Source organism: Schistocerca piceifrons, chromosome 2, assembly GCF_021461385.2.
Source record: "Schistocerca piceifrons isolate TAMUIC-IGC-003096 chromosome 2, iqSchPice1.1, whole genome shotgun sequence".
Classification (NCBI taxonomy): Eukaryota; Metazoa; Arthropoda; class Insecta; order Orthoptera; family Acrididae; genus Schistocerca; species Schistocerca piceifrons.
The window spans coordinates 344,536,086-344,559,869 of record NC_060139.1 but is presented as its reverse complement, the minus strand read 5'-3'; the positions used below and the strand labels follow the sequence as shown (position 1 = coordinate 344,559,869).

General features: G+C 38.6%; 1 protein-coding gene across 3 annotated transcripts in view; it reads right to left on the bottom strand.

The window, feature by feature from the left end:
• The window catches only part of LOC124775037 (probable multidrug resistance-associated protein lethal(2)03659), a 462,866-nt gene that overhangs the window by 226,956 nt on the left and 212,126 nt on the right, over nt 1–23,784 (bottom strand). For all 3 annotated transcript variants that reach the window (XM_047249814.1, XM_047249815.1, XM_047249813.1), the window contains exon 11: nt 22,360–22,646. In XM_047249814.1, coding sequence (XP_047105770.1) covers nt 22,360–22,646 — 287 coding nt within the window. The remainder of the gene's footprint in view (nt 1–22,359; nt 22,647–23,784) is intronic.

The window sequence follows — 23,784 nt, the reverse complement described above, 5'->3', positions numbered from 1 at the left end:
TGTGAAGTGCACTATTTCACATTTTTTGACATTTAAAATAAATTGCCAATATCTGTACCACTTTGAAACCTTATATTCATGCATCTTCTTTCAGACATTACAGATAACTGCATCATCTGCAAAAAGTCTGAGGTTACTATCAATCCAGCCACAGTTTCACTTGATACCCCATATGATCAAACTTTTCACCCAATAAGTGAAGATGTAGTAACAGGTCAAATGCTTTTTGGAAAACAAGGATTACAGCATTTATCTACTGCCTTGATCCAAAGCTTTCAGTATGTCACATAAGAAAAGTGCACATTGGGTTTCAAGTGATCCATGTTTTTGTAATCCATGCTGGTTGGCATGGAGGAGGTCATTATGTTTGAACTCAGAATATGTTCTAATATTCTACAATAAACCGATGTCAAGGATATTGGATGGTAGGTTTGTGGATCATATTTCTATCCTTCTTGTGGATGGGTGTGAACTGGGCATGGTTTTTTGTTTGAGAGATCTACGATAGAATTTAGAAGAGGGGTTAACTCAGCTACAAATTCAGCACATTATTCGACAGGGATTCCATTGGACCCTAGAGCTTCGTTCAGATTTAACAATTTCAGTTGTTACTCAACAACACTGACACTAATATTTATTTCATTCGCTTTTTCAGAGGTACGAGAATTAAACTGGGGCAATTCTCCTGGATTTTCCTTCATAAATGAATATTTGAAAATGGAGTTGTGTATTGGTATGAAGCTGCAGTTCAATATAAAAACCTTAACTATGTGACCCCATTAAGCTGCCTCTAATAGTTTTTGAGTAATTTACTGAAAACAAAATTTAGAACAAAAACGTCCTTATTTGTAATGGATTAAGTATCATTTATATTAATAATAGAAAGTTCTGATTAAAGCAACTGATGAAACTCATTAAATAATAAAGCTACAACATGTTCAGCTGTAGTTCAGACATCATGTTCTACTGTTGGTTCCAATCTAAAAATTCTAACCAGCCAAGTTTAAATGCAGGTGAACTAAAACTTTTCCTATGATTAAAGGCAACTTAACTCCAATCATACAAAAATTACAGATTCTAAATTGATTTATGACAGTGTCATAAAATAATGTGTGTTCGAGAAACCGGCCATTTAGATGCTGCTGCCGAGGCACAGAGCACATGACGGCAGGTGTTCCCTTCAGCTGTTTGCCGTGCCCATATATAAATATGGCCTGAGAGGCAGAGACACACTTCACTTTGCACCTGGCTATCAATCAGTCCACACCAGTCAAACGCCAGCTTACCTGCTGCCTCAGGTGATGTCACAACCAGGCTGCAACTAGATGCATGTTTTTGGCACAAATAGGAAGTGACCTAACAAGGACTGTACACCATGCTGGATCACTTAGATTTCAGTGAAGTAACTGTTTGTGTGCCACCTATAAAGTTAACAAAACTGTGTGACAACTGGTGAGATAATTTTCCACTTTTGTGGTGAGTAATTAACTTTGATTATTAGAAGACAGAGTGAAAGACCATTTAATGAGAACTTACCATAGAGGTCACCTCTGAACTGCTTATAGTGCTATTCTTACTATCAGGAATATTACTATGTTGTGCATATGAAATCTAATATATTGATCAGTTAGAACTTAAAACATTTATTTATAATCATAGTTCCCGATACCTTTGCATAAATAGAGAGCAGAAACATTTCTTTCAGTGAGTAAAAGAAGAATGTAGACTTGCAGACTGAAAATTATTGTCAGTATATTCTCCATCACTTTCTGGCTGACCACAAAAATTGTTTTGAGGCTCTCATAACAGATGGCAAACAGCAGTTCTTTTTTTCTTATCAATCCACTGCCACACAGGTTTTGTGAAAGATCATTTGTCAATATTCTGCTATGGTAGTCATTGAAGCCTTCACACTTTGCTCTCTTGACAGCCAAACATGTTTCATTCAGCGTCTCTCTACCTATTGTCCTATGTTTTGTTTTATACCTATTACCGTAGTCTCTGTTTCTTTAGAAGTTTCTTTACAGGGGCACTATCATTATTAACTGTTCTACTGAGTAAATATCTAGCCAATGAATGGTCAATTATTTTTTTTAAACTTGATCCATAGTTCCTCTACATGCTTTTGCTCTTTGCAGAACGTTTCAAGTTCCTCATTGAGATATGACACTACTGATTTTTTATCTAGTTTACTGAACATATACATCTTCCTGCTTTTTTTAGTTGCCCTTTGTACTTTGGTAATCATTGCTGCCACAACCATGTCATGGTTACTGCTATCAGTTTTGATGTGGACATCCTAAAAGAGGTCAGGTCTGTTTTTGCCATTAGGTCCAATATATTTCCATCATGAGTGGAGTTCCAACCTATCTGTTCTAGGTAGTTTTCAGAGAAGGAATTTAGGATGTCTCGTCAAGTCCACCACTAACAAAATTGTAATTTTCCCAATTGATTGTTGCATGATTAAAGTCTCCACTGATGATAACAGTATGACTGAGTAACTTACTGAGTCTTGCTCAAACAATATCACATGCAGCTTCAATTTCTGTCTTAGTAGATTTGAGTTTCTTGTCTTCTGTGACAAATAACCTGCCTCTATTTCCCATTAGCCTATCCTTTAGACAGAAACTTAAGTTTCCCCAAAAATCTCACTGCCATTAAATTCAGGTTTGAACCAGGTTTCTGTCTGTAGTATTATGTGCACTCCACTTCTTTGCAGGAGTGCTTCAAACTCCAGCATTTTGTTGTGAATGCTTCAGCAGCTAACCACAATTACCTTGGCAGCAGCCTCTGATGTGTAGTGCACACCTGACCCATTTAAGGAGACCCTACAGTTCTCAATCCTACGGTTCAAGTCCAAGAAGTCGCAGCCTAGCTTGTCACAGATCCTTCAAAATCTCTGGTTCAGTCTTCCATTTGACTCAGAATCAAAAGGCCACAGTCAGTTCAAGTATGGCCTTGGAGCCCAGACGACAGGTATCATTTGTTAAACGTTCACCACAATCTGCAGTCGGCTGAACATTCCATAGAGTGCTTCACCCAGGGGGTGCCATACTGCACAAACAGTGACGTGACGTTTATACCAGTGTGAGGAGCATTCTCAGAAATATTTCTCCTCACTGTCTGTTTGTCAGCATGCTTTTCTCATATTGTTCTGGTTTCTGCTGCCATATCTTCTTTCATATGCAACTAATGTAATCTCAAAACCTTCAACAGTATTAAACAAATTTTAATTACTATGCAACTTGAATTGTGAACTTTTGATGTTATATTCCTTTGCTGTTTTCACATACTTTTGGACATCTTGTGAGTCTCCTGTATAAGTATAATTATCCATTTCTTCTGTTTCCTGTATCATGTATACATCTAATTTCCTACCCCATGTTTTTCTTTAAGCTTCTGGTAAAAGAACATCTACTTCCAAAAAAATCTGAGCTGCATGTTATAGAAAATCCTACATCATAAGACTGAACCTTCATCATCTACGTTTATACCCCACAAGCCATTGTGTGTGGTGGAGTGTACTTTGTGTCACTGTCACTCCCCTCCTTTACTGTTCTTGTCACAAATGGTAGATGGGAAGAATAATTGTTGGTAAGCCTTCAGTTTAGCTTAAATCTCTAAAATTTTATTATTATGGCTATTTTGTGTGACACTGCACAAGGAAGCAGTACCTTGATTGACTCTGATACAAACAGATTTTCTTGGAGTTTTAATAGTGAACCACAATGTGCAGCTCTTCTTTGATTCTTAGCAAGATGGAATAGCTCAACCTGATGCAATTCTATTCCTTAAATAACTTTTTACCTCTGTTTTACATCATACATAAAATGCATCTAATGTGCACATAAAATTGCCAAATCCTTATACATGAAATATTTCATTTAACTTTATTATTCACTGGATAATTCACCAGCAGTTGATGATGGTAATAATATGTAGAGATATTTCATTTAAATTATTACTGTGATCCTTGTGCACATCAGAATTCCCAACCTTTATGAATTGTTTGTTTTAAGACTGACATGGCTCATTTAAAATCCCCCATTCTCCTCTTTGAATTTTTTTTCCTGAAAACTTAATAGTTCATAAGTTATCTGTATTAAAAATGTTGTGTTCTAGAATGTTCCAGTCTTAAAATGTTATCACGTCAAAATTCTACTGTTATAGTTTTGTAGTCATCATTTTTATAATTTCAGATATATGTACAATGAAATGAACACCCTTAGCTGCTTACAGGCGTTGACATATGTCAACTGGGACAGATAAAAATGTGTGCCCCGACTGGGACTCGAACCCGGGATCTCCTGCTTACATGGCAGACGCTCTATCCATCTGAGCAACCAAGGACACAGAGGATACCATGACTGCAGGGATTTATCTCTGGCATGCCTTCCGTGAAACCGACATTCTCAACGTATTGTCCCGCTCTACATTCGTAGTGCCCCCACCCATTATACTCATTACTCGTGGCGCTTTGCCGATTCCCGTAAGAGTTTGGGCACTGTTTGTGCATTCGCACAGAAGAAGAAGATGGTCAACTGTCCGTTGAGCCTTAACTATATATTTACTATTTACTATTTCTTCTCTTTCTGTGGGAATGCACAGACAGTGCCCAGACTCTTAAGGGAATTGGCAACGCGCCGCGAGTAATGAGTATAATGGGCGGGGGCACTACGAATGTAGTGCGGGACAATACGTTGAGAATGTGGGTTTCGCGGGAAGTGTGCCAGAGATAAATCCCTGCAGTCGCGCTATCCTCTGTGTCCTCAGTGGCTCAGATGGATAGAGCGTCTGCCATGTAAGCAGGAGATCCTGGGTTCAAGTCCCGGTCGGGGCACACATTTTCATCTGTCCCCGTTGACATATGTCAACACCTGTAAGCAGCTAAGGGTGTTCATTTCATTATAATTTCATTCTCTTGAGCTGCTTGGTCACCGATGGTATCTGTTCTTTCGGACATGTCCGAAAGGACAGATACCACCTTAGTAAAAATAAATGTACTTTCACTAAAATAACAGGTTAGTTTATAATTATTCAAATTACAAAATTTAATTTTTAAAAAAATTCATGGTGGGCTCTGGAAATCCCTCTTTACATTAAAACTTCCCTCCATATAACGTCATAAAACAGTACTTGTTATTTACCATTTTATAACTATACAGCTTTTGTTTTGACAAATTTAATTCATTGCTTACTGCATCTTTTACTTTTTCTACCTTTTTTGTTAAAATCTAAAATACAAGTCTAGTATTTTGCCACTTTGTGATTTTTGAATTTAGAAACCCTCAGGCAACTGGTAACTAGTCATCAATGAGTGCACAACTTATGTTCAGTATTTGGTTTTTATGGTGTAATTTTCAGACACTTGTCATCTGTCAATCACTGTGTACAGATTTATGTTAATCAAGCTTTACCACTTATGAAACTGAGTGGACACTGTGAGACCACTCATAATCCCTGTACCTTACTGATTTGTGTTAAGAAATTTATACACACATCAAAAAAAGTTTTTCATCATCTCGGTTCCAAGAGTTCCAGGACCTGTACAGAAAATTAAAATAGAGATCAACTTAAACATCATTTCTGCTCATGAAAACCACACATTGCATGTTGTACAACCATACAGCAAGACCTTCAGAGGTGGTGGTCCAGATAGTTGTACACACTGGTACCTCTAATTCCCCATAGCACATCCTCTTGCATTGATGCATGCCTGTATTCGTTGTGGCATACTATTCACAAGTTCAGCAAGGCACTGTTGGTCGCGATCATCCCACACCTTAAAGATGATTCAGTGTAGATCTCTCAGAGTGGTTGGTGGGTCATATCATCCATAAACAGCCCTTTTCAATCTATCCCAGTCATGTCTGATACGGTTCATGTTTGGAGAACATGCTGGCCACTCTAGTCAAATGATGTTGTTCTCCCGAAGGAAGTCATTCACAAGATGCACATGATGGATGCACGAATCGTCGTCCATGAGGACAAATGCCTTGCCAATATGGTTCCATTATCAGTTGGAGGATGGCATTCACATATCGTACAGCCTTCCATGACCTCCAGCGGCATACTTTGGCCCCACTTAATGCCACTTAAAAACATCAGGGAACCTCCACATTGCTGCACTCACTGGATAGTGTGTCTAAGGCATTCAGCCTGACCGGGCTGCCTCCAAACACATCTCCGATAATTGTGGTTGAAGGCATATGCGACACTCATAGGTGAAGAGAATGTGATGCCAATCCTGAGTGGTCAGCATGTTGTTCGGCTAATCTGTAATGTGCTGCATGGTGTCATGGTTGCAAACATGGACCTCACCATGGACGTCGGGAGTGAAGTTGCGCATCATGCAACCTCTTGTGCACAGTTTTAGTCATAAGATGACATCCTGTGGTTGCACAAAAAGCATTATTCTACATTGTGACATTGCTGTCAGGGTTCCTCTGAGCCATAATCCATAGGTAGCGGTCACCCACTGCAGTGGTAGCCCATGGGCAGCCTGAGCGAGGCATGTCATTGACATTTCCTGTCTTTCTGTATCTCCTCCATTTCAGAACAACATCGCTTTGGTTCGCTTCGAGACACCTGGACACTTCCCTTGTTGAGAGACCTTCCTGATGCAAAGCAACAATGCAGACATGATCGAGCCACAGTATTGACCATCTAGGCATGGTTGAACTACAGACAACATGAGCCATGTACCTCCTTCCTGGTGGAATGACTGGAACTGATTGGCTGTTGGACCCCCACCATCTAATAGGCACTGCTCATGCGAGGTCGTTTACATACTTGGGCGGGTTTAGTGACATCTCTGAACAGTCAAAGGGACTGTGTCTGTGATACAGTATCCACAGTCAACGCCTATCTTCAGGAGTTCTGTGAACCGGGGAGATGCAAAACTTTTTTTGATGTCTGTATTAATATATTACTATCAAGTTGGTTGTTGAAACCAAGTTAAGTGTCAATAAATGGAAAGAGAAAGAAAATGTAAATTCTACAGTGTCGTGTACATTTAGTCAATAATGTTTCACTACATCAAGATATTCTTGAGAAATATGAGGCACCAAACAGTTTGGTAATGCTTTATTAAAGAATTATTTTCTAGTATACAACATGATGAACAGAATAAATTCACCATCTGATACAGTAACATTCTTTGTGCAACATTAACTTATGATTCTAATCTGCATTCAAACAGGTGTAATCTGTTTATGAACGAATGTAAAAATATGTATAGGAGAATAAAAGGATGGAATGTAACAATATTATGAAAAGGATAGTTGATACTCACCATATAGCAGAGATGCTGAGTCACAGGTAGACACAACAAAAAGACAGTCACAAAATAAGCTTTCAACCAACAAGGTCTTTGTCAAAAATAGATGACACACACACACACACACACACACACACACACACACACACACACACACACACACACACACACACACACACTTGTTATCAGGCACACTGCTCACAAGCCACGACAAAACAGACAATTGTGCCATAAACCCCTGGACAAAGATCATGTCTTCTAGCTAACAGGTTAGTACACAAAACTCGCCAATGACCCTGGTGGAGAAGGCATAGAATCTTGCACCATAATTCACTGGGAATGGCTACTCTGGGAGAGAGGTCTTCTGTGGACAACAGCAGAACATCACTGAAAATGAGAGGCATTACCATAAGGAAAAACAGTGCCCCTGTGGGGTTGAAAGGCTGACCCGGCAGTTTATCTGGCCAGCCGTGTTGAAAAAACTGAACCACCTGGTGGAGAAGCAGGTCAGCAGCAATGGCAGCTGGTATGCATGAGCTCATAAATGGAAAACCCTCAACTGTGGCCTGTGTTTCAGTGTCAAGATGGAAGCAAAGCAACTCTTCGAGATCATAGTCAGGATCAGAAGCTGCAGGAAGGTGGGACAGGGTGGCCATATTGGCATGTTTAGATGTAGGTTGAAAATGGATGCTGTAATTGTAATGGGACAAGAACAGCACCCAGAGCAGGAGGTGGTGTGCTGTCTTGTCAGGCAAGGAAGTGTGAGGGTTAAACGTGGAAACCAAGGATTTATGGTCAGTAATAAGGTGAAACATCGAGCAATAAAAAAATAAATAAATAAATAAATAAATAAAAAAAATTTAAAAAAATTAAAAAAACATGATATTTCTGGAGAGCATAGACCATGGCAAGAGCCTTTTTTTCTACCTGAGAGTGATGCTGCTGGATTGATTGGAGTGAGAAATTTAGAGGTGAAAGCATCAGGTCATTCAGAGCTTTGGGCATATCAGTGAGCTAGAACCACACCAAGGCCTTATTGTGAGGTGCCATTGTACTGGGTGTATATAAATTCCAGGAACACTTTCAATTATTTATTGTACAAGAACCAAACATTGTACAGATATCATACATATGTCATTTTGAAGAGAACCCCTGAAAGTTTTTTTTTTTTTTTTTTTTTTTTCCATGTATACTGTCACAGTGTAGTTTGGTAATTTGCCGATAGTCAGCACTAGTCACCAACATGGTGAGTTCAGGTGCAGAGCGAGTTTTCTGTGTGTTGGAGTTTGACAGAAACAAGTGTGCTACAGCTGTTCAATGGATGTTTAGAACCAAGTACAGTAAGAAGCCACAAACAAGGAAGGCCGTTTACCACTGGCCCAACAAATTATTACGGTGGGTTGCTTGTGCTGGCAAAGAGAAATGGTCATCCCAGTGTGGGTGAAGTGAATGCAGGGCACGTATGAGAGACATTCATAAGGAGTCCAAAGAAATCAGTATGTCATGCATCCCGTGAACTTGAAATGGCTCCAATGACAGTGTGGAAAACTGCTGCTACAGAAGCTGTCTATGATATCATTCAAATTGGAGCTAGTGCAGAAGCTCAATGATGACAACAAAGACAAGCATTTTGAGTTTTGTTCACAGTTGCAACAATTGAATGAGGACAGGCATGGTATTGTTGATTGCTTAATTTTTAGTGACAGGGCCACTTTTCACACTAATAGGAAAGTGAACAGGCATAACTGTTCAATCTGGGGTACAAAGCATCCACATGAATGCACTGAATTTGGGCATGATTCCCCAAAGGTAATTTTTTTTTTTTTTTGCCTCATCAAATCAAAAACTGTTCAGGCCATTCTTCTTCGCCGAGAGCACAGTCACTGGATATTCCTACTTGGACATGTTGCTGCAATGGCTGATGCCTCAAATGCAATCAAACTCTCTGTTTATCTTTCAGCAGAATGGGGTTCCATCCCATTTTCATCATGAAGATCATGGGTACCTGAACACGAAGCTGCCACATCGATGGATCGGACGTGCTACAGAAGGGGACAGCTGTTTCATAAAATGGCCTCATTCTGTGTGACTTTTTTCTGTGGGGACACATAAAAGATCTGGTGTATGTGCCGCCTCTACCACATGATGTAGCAGAGCTCCAGGAGAGAATATGCAAAGCGATTATCACAGTCAATGGTGCCATGCAATATATATGACACCTGTACAATTTTAGTTCTTGTGCAATAAAAAATTGAAAGTGTTCTCAGACTTTATGTACACCCTGTACTATTGCACTGTTGGGCTCTCAGTCTGCGATGCACCAGTGGCACATTAGAAGTGAACTATTAACAATGTCTTCAAACTTGTTAACTATGGCTACAAGTTCTCATTATCACTCGTACAGTGCTACAGAAAAACTGAAAATTATTGAAGAAGCCAAGAACATTGGAAGCCACGCAGCGGGAAGAAAGTGTGACATGAGTGAGAGCTGTATTCGTGACTGACGAAAAACAAAATGTGGCTTCAAGAAATTAACAACAATTGCTGGGCATTACATGACCAAAAAGCAAAACATCTGGACCTTGAAAAAAGGCTCTGTAATTATACAGATGAGAAGCAACAATACAGATGCACTGTGACAAGTGAAAAGTGTCAACATAAAGCACTGACTTTAGCCAAAGAATTGAGCATTACCAGTTTCAAAGCTAGCTGGGGCTGGCTATCAAGATTTTTCAACTGAAACAGCTTAGGATTCTGGAGGAAAACTACCATCGCTCAATGGTTTCCAGGTGGTTACGAGGAAAAAATAGTACATTTTTAATAATTATGTGATAAATCTCTGTTGTGTATCTTGAGATGTCACTTGACAACATCAAGAACAGGAAATGAGAATCAAGCATCATGATACAAATTGGCAGCAGTGAGAAGCAAAGGTGAACATTGATGTTGTATGTAACTGGTGATGGATAAAAGCTACCACATTATGTGATATTTAAAAGGAAAACTATTCTGAAAATATCAGTAAAAAGGCATATTAGTGAGGGCAAACCATAAAGGGTGGATGGATGATGACCTCGTGATTGACTGGGCGATTCACGTTTGGCAACATCATACTGGTATGTTACTAAATTTATGTAACATGTTGGTCCTGGACAGCTTCCGCAGATATACAACTAAGGAAGTGCAAGACAAATTACAAAAAGGGAAAACTGATTTGGTCATTATCCCTGGAGGCCTAACATCCATCCTACAACCAGTAGGCCATTCGAAGCTGCACTTAAACAGTGATATGTGCAATGGATGGATGATGAAAACCACAAGTTCACACCGAGTGGAAAAATCAAACAGCTGGATCTGTCCTAGATTTGTGAGTGGGTGAAAAGTGCATGAAGCTCCATTCTGCAATCACTGGTGGAAAAATCTTTCAAAAAATGTGGTATCACAAATTCATTCGATGGAACAGAGGACTACACTCTATGGGAAGATGGTGATGACAACAATTATTCTCCTGCTAGTGATGACGATGAAAGTGACGATGAATAGAGAGGTAAGGGAGCATACATATTGACTAAAATACTTTATTGCACATATTAACATTAAATTATTAAACATGGTGATTCACTTTTTTCTTTTTTTTTTTTGGGCATGATAAGACATACTGTGAAGCATTACTAAATATCTTCTGTGAAAACTACCTTGAATAGATTGTTCAGAACTCCACTCATGAAAGAAATATATTGGATCTAATGCAAAAAATAGAGCTGACCTCTTCGAGGATGTCCACATCGAAACAGGTATCAGTGACTGCGACATGGTTGTGGCAATAATGATTACCAAAGTACAAAGGGCAACTAAAACAAGGATAAAGATGTATATGCTCTTTAAACTAGATAAAAAAATCAGTAGTGTCAAATCTCAATGAGTAACTTGAAACTTTCAGCACAGAGCAGAAGCATGTGGAGGAACTATGGATCAAGTTTAAAAGAATAGTTGACCATGCACTTATAGAAGGAGGAAGCCTCAATGGTATACAGCCACTGTAAAGAAACTTCTAAAGAAACAGAGACTACTATAGGTAGAGAGATGCTGTATGAAACATATTTGGCTGTCAAGAGAGCAATGCAAGAATGTTTCAATGATTACCATAGCAGAGTATTATCCTGATCTTTCACAAAACCCAGAGACGTTCTAGTCATATGTAAAGGCTGTTAGTGGCACCAAAGTTAGTGTCCAAACCCTAGTGAATGAGATGTTAACTGAAATTGAGGAGAGTGAAGCAAAATCTGAAATGCTCAACTCCATTTCCGAATATTCCTTTACAAAGGAAAACCCAGGAGAATTGTCTCAGTTTAATCCTCATACCACTGAAAAGATGAATGAAACAAGTATTAGTGTCAGTGGTGTTGAGAAACAGCTGAAATAATTAAAACTGAACAAAGCTCCAGGGCCCGGTTGAATCCCTATCAGATTCTATACTGAATTTTCAGCTGAGTTAGCCCCTCTTCTGAATTCTATCATAGATTTCTTAAACAAAAAAACCATGCCCAATTCAGACCCATCTACAAGAAGGATAGTAGAAGTGATCCAAAAACCTACCACCCAGTATCACTGGTACATTCTGGAATCAAATGTAATGAAGTATTTTTGACAGAATGACCTCCTCTATGCCAACCAGCACGGTTTCTGAAAACATCGATCATATGAAACCCGACATGCACTGGAAATGAAATGAGCATATGGTGTCAGTGGCCAGGAGTTCCCAGGTGGGAAGTTCAGCCACCAAGTGCGAGTCTTATTGATTGTGATGCCACATTGGGCGACTTGCACGTCAACAGTGGGGATGAAATGATGATGAGGACAGCACTACACTCAGTCCCTGAGGGGAGAAAATCTCCCACCCCAGCCAGGAATAAAACCTGGGCCCCCATGCATGGCATTCCAATGCGTTGACCATTCAGCTATTGAAGCAGACCCAACATGCACTTTTCTCACATGACATACTGAAAACTTTGGGTAAAGGCAGTCACATAGAAACAGTATTTCTTGATTTCCAAACAGCATTTGACTCAGTACCACAGCCAGCCAGTGTGGCCGTGCGGTTCTAGGCGCTTCAGTTTGGAACCGCATGACCGCTACGGTCGCAGGTTCGAATCCTGCCTCGGGCATGGATGTGTGTGATGTCCTTAGGTCAGTTAGGTTTAAGTAGTTCTAAGTTCTAGGGGACTGATGACCACAGATGTTAAGTCCCATAGTGCTCAGAGCCATTTGAACCATTTTTTCAGTATCACATCTATGTGTATTGTGAAAAGTTCAATCACATCTGATATGAAGTAAAATTTGTGACTGGATTAAGGACTTTTGGTAATGAGGACACAGAATGTTCTAAGTTTTTACAAACAAAATTGGTGTGTATGGTGCGATAAATGTGCTGGTCAGTTAAAGAACTGAATGATTTTGTTTCTACACAAATTCCTTGTGGCAAACAGTTACTTTCATACCACTGATAACAAATTTCTAGTTCCTGGACATTCATTCTGCTCTTAATTGAGAAATACATTAGAAGTTGCAAACTGTACAAGACGTGAAGACTACTATTGCTACTGAAAAACACTCACAACCCTTCAAAGTGCTGGACATGGGGAACAAGAACTTTTTTCATTTTCACCATGTCTCATGGAAATACACTGACACCTCCAAACTAGGGATAGCCAAAACTACTTGGCTACGAATGACTGGGGCCATCTAGGAATGGTTTTGTACAAAAGGAACTACAATGATATTGCTGGTTGGGAGACATGGAATGTGTTGAAGGCACCCATCACTCAGAATCACAAAAACTCAACACTTCCAAAGTCTGAATAGTGAGATACCTCTCAGTGAATTAAAAAAGAGAGCCTTAAGGAAAATGTTTGATTTTATGAGTAAGGAAACTAAAACAATAGTTCTCAAGAATTCTGTCAGTCAAGCTGCTTACTGGTAATGATGGAGAGAGATCACTTTGATCTGTTTCATAATATTTCTACTAGACTTAGATGTTTTCAAAGTTTCTTAATTTAAAAAAAAATAATGTTAATACTTTTTTAAAAAGTTTCTTATGTAGCTTATATTATTCATTTAGATTATAGTTGACATGTGTCATTCACTATTAGTATCTAATTTTTTATTGTCAATACCACTTTTGTAGTTTTACAATTACTATTTGTCAGGAGACTGACAAACATGCACTTCAAACCAGGAAAGGAAGATTTTAAAAAATGCAAGTAATCTCAAAAATAAACAACACATTGGATCAAACAGAAAAAAGTTTCTATCAATGGATAGGAGGACTATCTAACACAGATGAAAAATATGTACAGGAATTGGATGACTGTCTTGGATTAGTGGAAGAAAAGTTGAGCATTTAGATACTCTTCAGTTACTTAAGGATATTCTTTAAAATAAAGCACACATATTAGAAAATGAATTAACAAGAGACAAAGGATAAGTCAGAATATGTTACAAATAAGAACGTAGAAGAACTGATCAGAACAGAGATTTGACAGATGACATATCACTGTTCTGTTAGTGCTAATAGGTTAATATTACCTGTTACTACTGTACAAACTGAGGTTATAATCTCAATATATAATTAGGACAGTAAAAAATATACTAACCAATGTTCACATATCAATAACTTCCTAAGCTTTGATCTTCCATGCCTTATCTTTACAGTCTCCCACCACCTCCCAAAGTCTCACTGTCTCACAACAGAGGAGCATCCCCTTTTAACTCAGTACCAACCAAGACTGGAGCAACTGAATTACATTCTCCGCCAGGTTTTTTACTTCCTCTCATCGTCCCCTGAAATGAGAAAATTCCTTTTCACTAACTATCCTTCCCACCCCTCTCATAATGGTATTCTGTCATCCAACAAACCTACACAATATACTCATCTATCCCTACACAACCCCTGCTCCCAACCACTTACCTCATGGCCCTTATCCCTGTAACTGACCTAGATGCAAGACCTGTCCCACACATCCTCCCACCACAACCTCCTCCAATCCGGTCAGAAACATCACCTATCCAATCAAAAGCAGGGCTACCCGTGAAACCAGTCAGGTGATCTACAAGCTAAGCTGCAACCACTGTCCTGCATTCTATGTGGACATGACAACCAACAAGCTGTTAGTTCACATGAATGGCCACCGACAAACTGTGGCCATGAAACAAGTGGACACCCTGTTGCAGAGCACACTGCCCAGCATGACATCCTTCATTTCAATATCTGCTTTACAGTATGTGACATATGGATCCTTCTCACCAACACCAGCTTTTCTGAATTGAGCAGGTGGGAACTTTCCCTGCAATAAATTCTACATTCCCATAACCCTCCTAGCCTCAACTTTAGTTAGTCATTGTCCTCACCCATCCAGTTCCTTCCCTGTTTCCATTCCAGCACTACACGGAGCTCATTCCACCATCATACCCAGTCTTTATACTTCTCTCCTTTTCTGCTACCCCCCAACCCACCTCCCCTCTGCCTCCCATCTAACCTCCTGACTACACATAGCTGCCCTACCCTCTCTCCATCTCGTTTCTGCGAGCTACCTAGCAACACTTCACTGTCCCCTACTCTGACCCTACTATCCCTCCCCCTCCCTGCCCCAGCCTCCTCCTTACCCCCACCCAATCATCACTCCCATCATGCACTGGTGTTGCTGCTTGCAGCATGGCTTCAGTTGCCAAAGACTGCTGTCATGTGTGTGTGAGTTGCATTTGTGTGTGTGTGTGTGTTTTGCCTATTTTCAATGAAGGATTTGCTGGCTGGAAGCTTATTTGTGAGAGTCTTTTTGTTGTGTCTATCTACGACTCAGCTTCTCCACTGTATGGTGAGTAGCAACTTTACTTTTCATGATATTGTTACATTCCATCCTGGATTTTCAATTGTTTGAAATAATTACATATGTTTTATCTTTTAACTACTGAACCATGCTAACTCATTTATATGGAGTGGCACCTATAAGGGTAAAGGGGGTGGCATGCATGATTTGGTTGAATTAAATTTAGGTATTTTGCCATAAACATTAGAAGCTTGAAAATATTCTGTACTCTTGGTTTCTACTAATGATCAACCATATGTACAATTAATTTTATTACAAATGTAATAACAACTAAATAGGACAAGAATAGTCCAAAGATAAAAACTATTATTCACATTTAGATGATACTTTATATATGTTCACATATTTGTTTTGTATTTCAGTTATTTGTTGGAGGTAATAGTTGAGCAGTGTGCAAACGATGGATGGAGTTCAATGGAACAAATCTCTATATCACAGCAGGTGCTGCATGGAGCTACCATCATTGTACAGAGTGCCCAAGAGGATCTTAGAGTAAGCCATCCCAATGTAAAAGCATGGATGTGAAAAACAACAATACTAACAAAAAAATTATGATTTATGTGAAACTTTTAATTTAGTATGTACTTAGCTACTGCTCAAACCAGATATCTTTAATTGCACTTATGTAATAAAAGTCATCAATATGCAGAAATGAAATAAAGTACATTAATCTACATTGACAGAAGAATAAGAAATCAATAAATCACTATTGATATGGATTTTAGTACTGAAAGTGTTTGAAAGTGAAGATCTAATAATCAGATGAATAAATTAAGTGAAAGGAGTCAAATGTTGATGTATATTGCACCATAGTTATTTCTCAAAATTTGGAAAGGAGAAAAGACTCACTGAAAAACTGATGCTTTTCATTTCAACTCCAGTCCTGACAGAATTTCATCTTTCTAAGCATGAGTGAGTGTGACAAATAGAAACAAAAAGCTGGGTTTAAAAATGTGCAAAGTGTTTTCTTACAACAAACTAACTTCTCCATTTTTTCCCAAATGAATGACATTGTTTAATAAGATTTGGTCTTTTAAACATATTCTTTAAACTGGGCATAAAAACCTTATTTTTTTCTCCCTGTTTTCTTCTTACATAAATAAACATGTTTCTGCTTCCTAATAATAGTGATAGTACCAGATTAAAAATGTTGATATCTTCTGCATTTGTTGACTGAAAATTCTGATGAACTGAGATAAATAACTCATACCGACAGGGCCTTTGGTGATTAATTTAATGGAATAATTTTGTTGTCCAGTGTGTATATATTTAGGGATATTTTAGATAATTTGCTTTCTTCATTGCACTGCTTTTCTTTTCATTAGTATGCATACATCCTTAATAATGAAGAAACTCTTTTCAAGAGTATCTTGTAATTAAATTATTTTTTAAAATACAAAACAATAACATTATAAATTTATATATGCTGAAGTGCAGGGATGGATGAATGTAAGGAGTTCTGAGAGTATTTAATTAACAGCCATTTGTGTAAACTCTGAGTGTGAAGAGGGAGGAAACACCACTTTTGTTGTCGAAAGAGTGACTAATTTTTCTTCCTTGGTTACAGGGATCGTCCAATTTAGCATGGAAATGTAAGAGTACTGCATCAGCTACAGTCATGCTCTTTCACCAGCATATACTAGCTGGCAAATCTGACATTCTGGAACCTTTGGTGCACTACAAGCCTTTGTTGAGTGGTTGGAGCACTGTCAAGTCAAACTGGCATTGTTCCTGTATGTAATGAGTGGATATGCAAGTAAGTAGCTGTGTGGAGATAAAAGTGTTGGTCACATCATAAAGATGGGGATCAGTGACAGTAAAAGTTAAAGATAGTGTTGAGAGGAAGAACTGTATTAAAATGCTGAGCAGTTACTAATTAATAATGTTATATATAAAAGTTAATTGGAAGGAGCAAGTGTTAGATTTTCTAGAGTGAGTAGAACTGAAGTTACTGATTAGAATTTATATGAATAAATGACCTGTAAGAAACTGCAGTAAAACTTGAAATTGGTATTGATGAAAGAATTGAGATCAATTAAATGGTATCTTCTCTGGAATGACAAATTATAAGTGTTGATTACAAAAGTGTTAGTATGAAAACCATTGTTAGGGACATTCATTGCTGGGAACCAATAAACTAAGTTTATATACATGGTGTTATCATTTATAACAGATCCTTATCATGCGTAATTACCAAGTTGATGGCCAGTAATTACACGCGTGTCATGAGCAATAGGTAGAAAGTTTATTTCTATGTCAGACATGATCTGATGCAACCCACCTCCCTCAAAAGATTGATTTCTGACAAATGGAAATGAACAGCAATATATGTACGATTCAAAAGGTAGAGCTTACAGTGTTCATTACTGAGTGTTGTGTGAAGCATAACTTGTGGAAAACAGGTGCGGAACTATTTGTGGATGAGTTTAAGACTGGACATGTTTTGGCATAAACCTCCATCAAAACATGCAATGCAAAATGGAGTAGCAGTATGGTGTGAAACAGGCTCTGTAGTAAATAAAACTGTAACTATCTGAATTGCCTGAACATTATAAAATATTGCTTGTGTGAAGGAAATCCTACAAACAAAGTCTAATAAAATCTCAACACCATTTACTTGTACTCATAGGAATTAAGACATTGCAGTGTCAAAACATTATCAAAAAGAATCTGCATCTGTATCCTTACAAATTTATTGTTGTGCATGAGTTGAAGCATGTAGAGTTCTGATGGTTATTTCTGTGTGAAATGCAATCAAGACTTATGGATCCTCAGTTTTTTCACTTCTTCAGATGAGGCCTGGTTTCTCAGCAAATGTGAATTTACAGACCACGTGTCATTATATATCAGAAAATTCTCATCAGTACTTTGAAAAGCAGCTGCAAAATCTCGTGTTTGGTGTCTGGCGTGAAATGTCTGATGTCCACATCATATAACAATTCTTTCACCACACTGTTAATGTTAGCCAGAATGTCCAGAAACAGTTTAATCCACATGTGGATCAACTTACAGAAAATGAACAACTGTGTGAATATTTTCATCAAGATGGAGCAACAGTACACACCATCTTGGCAACCTTATCACAAGGGCACAAGGTGTTTGATGAAGCGAGGTCAATCCGGAGAAGCAGTGCAATCTCCTGGCCACCTTGACTGCCTGATCTCTCTTCCTGTTATTTTAGGTGTGGGGCAAATCGAAATGTCAGACGTACTCAAATATCATCACACTCTTGCAGAGCTACAGCAGAACTCTGAAACTGCTGTTGCTGCTGTCCCTCAAGCACAGCTGCTACGTGTGCCTCACAATGTGATAAATCAAGCACAGTGCCACATCAATGGCAATGGTTGCCATTTCCAGCCTCTTCTGTGAGTTCATTAACAAGACTCAATCACACATCAGTCTTACTGTAAATATTTTCTGGGCCTGTTTTATTTTAACTACTCTGTACAATCCACCCAGCTAATCTGAGATCTCAAATCAAACTATATGTTTCCAGAAACCTTTTCAAGTCTCAAACATCTATGATGTGTATGTCCAGGCTGAAGTGATGAATGAAAATTTATACCAAAGCCAGGATTTGAACCAGGATCTCCTGCTCACTGGGCAGATGTGCTAATCACTACACCTTCACGGGACAGTGGCTTTTTACAACTGCATGCATCACCCTACCATGCCTCTCTCCTCAGTCCAAACTCCCATACATGCCTCAGTCCACTTTGTATTCCCCCAAATTTGAACAGAATTGCAGAGGCTCTCCAGCTGTATTGGAATACCACCTCGGCATCAAACAAAATGGACAATCCTGCATGAAATCCAGGCATAGGTGCTTTAAAGCATTGCAGAAGCTCTCCAGCTTCAGTGGAATAGCACTTCAACACTGAATGCTGGATTTTGGGTAGGATCCCCCATTTCATTCAGTGCTGAGATACTAACCCAATATATTTGGAGAACCTCTGCAATGCTGTTTGCGTTTAGGGGTAATACCAAGTGGACTGAGGCGTGAATGGGAATTTGTATTTAAGAAGAAGTCTGTGTAGTTGGGCAAAGCTACCATGCCATGGTGGTGTAGTGGTTAGTGCATCTGCCTAGTGAACAGGAGATCCTGGTTCAAAGTCCAGCATTAGTACAAATTTTCATTTGTCACCTCAATCTGCATATATAAATCTGAGATCTGTTCCTTGCTGCACTATGTAAGCACAACTATCTTCCTACCTGGCTGGGTTCAAATGGCTCTGAGCACTATGCGACTTATCTTCTGAGGTCATCAGTCACCTAGAACTTAGAACTAATTAAACCTAACTAACCTAAGGACATCCATGCCCGAGGCAGGATTCGAACCTGCGACCGTAGCGCTCCAGACTGTAGTGCCTAGAACCGCACAGCCACTCCGGTTGGCTATCTTCCTACCTTTCTTTATATTACTACCTTAGATCACTGATTCCACACTCTACTTTAACTGAGTTCATAAATTCATGCCTGTCTGTAACAAGAAAATCTCACATGTTACCCTCTTGAGTCAGTACTTTGATTTGAGTCTCCAAGTCTAAAGCTTCTAGGTTGAAGGTGGCCATTAATACTATAATATGTGTATGACCAGGAAGATTCCAAGTTAAAATATAATATATTTCCTTGAGACAAGAATGCTTCTGTCCACGAATCAGGATGGATTTAGAAAGCACTCAGTTTTCACTTTTCTCACATGATATTCTGCAAGGGTAACAAGGAGAGTCCATATTGTTAGATTTTTGGAAAGAATTTGACACAGTGCCCAACAGCATACTGTTAATGAAGTAATGGAACTCATATGTTGTCCTGGCCAGTTAATGTCAAAAGAGACAAGGGGCATAACATTGAAATTGACATGAAATGGAATGAACACACAAAGTTATAGAAAAGGTGAAATGTCAACTTTGGCTAATTGGGAGAATTCTAGGACAGAGTAGCCCATATGTAAAAGAGACCACATATAGAAAACTAGTATGGCCCATTCTTGAGTGATGCTTGAGTGTTTGGGATCTGTGACAATTCAGACATCAAAGCAATTCAGAGGCATACTGTTAGATTTGTCACGAGTGAGATAAACATACACATATTCCAAATGAGAATCCCTCAGGGAAGCTGATATCTTTGCAAATATCTACTGAGAAAATTTAGAGAACTGTCATTTGAGGATGACTTTTGAAAGATTCTACTGCTGCCAATGTATATTTCATGTCAGGACCACAAAGACAAGATAAGAGAAATTAGGGCTTGTATAGAAGTGTAGAGACAGTCATTTTTCCCTTGATTCATTTGCAAGTCTAACAGGAAAGGGAATGACTAGCAATGATGTGGAAACTTGTGTAATAAGTATGTAGACCTAGAAATTTTGTCACTGATAAAAAGGTTCTAGTTATTTATCTGGATAGAGAATGTAGCAGCCAAAAGATTATTCTCAGATGGGAAAAATTTTAAAAAAATATAGATATACATAGCCTGTGTGGGTGACAAATTTGTACTGAAAGGTGTAGTGCATTTATAAGCTATTCAGATATTATTTTATACTTTTCCAATTTCTTTGAACCACTCCAAATGTATCCAGATAATTCCTTCAAACAGGCTTATTCTGTGACACTCCCCTGTTACTCTCAAACTCTTGTCTTAGGGTTAATGTGTTCACTTGCACTGTTTGAATGTCCATGAAAATTTGATGAGTAACTTATGAGGGGGCACCCAAAATAAACAGAACTTTTTTAAACTTATTTATTAGCATTTTAAGCATAAACCATCACTTCCCTTCAAAGTACTCTCCTCTTGCACTGACACATTTGTTTAATCTTTTATTCCATTTTTTAAAACATTGTTTAAATTCATCTTTTCTTATATTTGACGGTTCTTCCATCATTTTTTTCTTCACCTCAACAACATCAGCAAAACACTTTTCTTCCATGCCTCTTTTCATTCTAGAAAGCAAAAAAATGTCACACGGGGCAAAGTTGGGTGAGAATAGGGGGTGCAAAACAGTGGTCATACCATTTTGGGACAAGAAGTATCTTACAGTCAGGGATGTATAAGCAAGTGCACTGTCATGATAGAAAAACCAGTTACCCGACTGCCACAAATCAGGTCACTTCCGCCGCACACTGTTGCACAAGTTTTTCAATACTTCCAAGTAGAAAGGCTGGTCAACTGCATGACACAGTGGAACAAACTCTGAATGAGCAACTCCTCTCACATAGAAAAACAAATCAACATTGTCTCAATGTTTAATTTCACCTGACACGCTTTCTTGGAATGAGGTGAACTTGAATTCTTCCACAGGCTTGATTGTTGCTTTGATTCAGGATTGTAACCATTGCACCAAGCTTCATCACTTGTGATAATTTCAGTAAAAAAGTATGAATAATTTCAGAACTGTTCTTTCAAAGCATAGCATGCTTCCATGCAATCTTGTTTTCGTTCACCAGTCAGCAGTTGCGGCATGAATTTGGCAGCCAACCTTTTCATTCCCAAATAATCTCTCACAGTTCACTGCATTGAATGCCAAGTCACTCCTGACAACTCCATAATTTCTTCAATGGTCCACTGCAGATCTTTGTTGGTGACTGCATGAATGTTTTCAAGATTTTCATGTGTTCAGGCCATGGAAGGATGACAAAAATGAGGTTTGTCATCAGTTGACATTTCACCATTTTTGAAATGAGGAAACCACTCAAATACTTATGTTTTCCCCAATATCATCACCCTTGTATGCCATTTTTAACATTCCAAGGTCTTCTGTTCCACTTTTTCTGAGCAAAAAATCAAAATTTCACTGTTCACAAAAATTAACCATTGCAAAATGGCAATCACACAAAACAGTTGTTACTATAAACTCTGTTGAAACTAGTCCTGAGCTTCTTCAGTGATAGCACTCAACTTACTGACTCTGGAATATTCTCTCTATGTGCTCCTGGTGGCAAAAATGCAGTACTACAAAAGCTCTGCTCACCAGAAAATTAGTTCAGTTTCTATTGGGTACCCCCTCGTATTCTCCCACCAAAGACAAATAACTTTGTACATCTTCTCAAAAAATCTATTATCCAGTCTTTCATTATCATTAACATGATTTAAAATTTGACACTTTCCTTCCTTATGGAATTTCTTACCTTCAAATTTGTAAGAATGTTCAAAAAGACCAAGATATATTATTGCAGTAATACACAGATATATACCCACCTGGCAAGATTAACACGAGCTTTCTGTCCACCACTTAACATAATGCCTCTATCACCAACAAGAGTCTTATCACGGTGTGGGAATGAGTCAAAATCCACCTCCAGTGCACATGCTTTTATTACTTGCCAGTACCTCTCTCTGTCATAAGGCTCACCAAAGAGTATATTTTGTCGAATAGTAGCAGCAAACAGCCAGGGTTCTTGTGATGCATATGAAACTTTGCCACTTACAGCCAGAGTTCCTGAAGTGGCTGGCAGCTCACCCAGAATTGTCTGTAGTAAGGATGACTAGAAAAAATTTAAAGCTCAGTTAATGGCAATAACAAGAAAAATAGGCTCACATTAATTAAATATCATTATTCGCTCTTCCCAATTATTTCTCACTTCTATATTACCTATCATTCACCTTTAGTTTTATGATGGGTATCATAAAGATTTAATTGTTGTTGTTGTTGTTGTCTTTAGTCTAAAGACTGGTTTGATGCAGTTCTCCATGCTACTCTATCCTGCGCAAGCCGCTTCATCTCCAAGTAACTACTGCAACCTACATCCATCTGAATCTTATTACTGTATTCATCTCTTGGTCTCCCTCTACGATTCCCCTCCCCCCTCCCCCCACTTCCTTTCAGTACTGAATTAGTGATCCCTTGATGCCTCAGCAACTGATCCCTTCTTCTAGTTAGGTTGAACCACAAATTTCACTTCTCCCCAATTCCATTCAGTACCTCCTCATTAGTTATGTCATCTAACCATCTAATCTACAGCATTCTTCTGTAGCATCACATTTCAAAAGCTTCATTTCTCCTCTTTTCTAAACTGTTTATAGTCCATGTTTTACTTCCATATAGGGCTACACTCTATACAAATACTTTCAGAAAGAGCTTCCTGACACTGAAATCTATATTCGATGTTAACACATTTCTCATCTTCAGAAACGCTTTTCTTGGCATTGCCAGTCAACATTTTATATCCTCCCTACTTCGACCATCATCAGTTATTTTGCTTCCCAAATAGCAAAACTCGTCTACTACTTTAAGTGTGTCATTTCCTAATCTAATTCCCACAGCATCACCTGATTTAATTCAACTAAATTCCATTACTCTCATTTTGCTTTTGTTGATGTTCATATTTCTCTTCCTCCAAGACATTGTCCATTCTGTTCTACTGCTCTTCCATGTTCTTTGCTGTCCCTGACAGAATAACAATGTCACTGGCAAACCTCAAAGTTTTTATTTCTTCTCCCTGGAATTTAATTCCTACTCCAAACTTTTCTTTTGTTTCCTTTACTGTCTGCTTAATATACAGGCTGAATAATGTAAGGGATAGGCTACAACCCTGTCTCACTCCCTTTGTGATAACTGCTTCCTGTCTGTGTCCCTCAACTCTTGTAGCTGCCATCTGGTTTCTGTATTTGCTGTAAATGGCC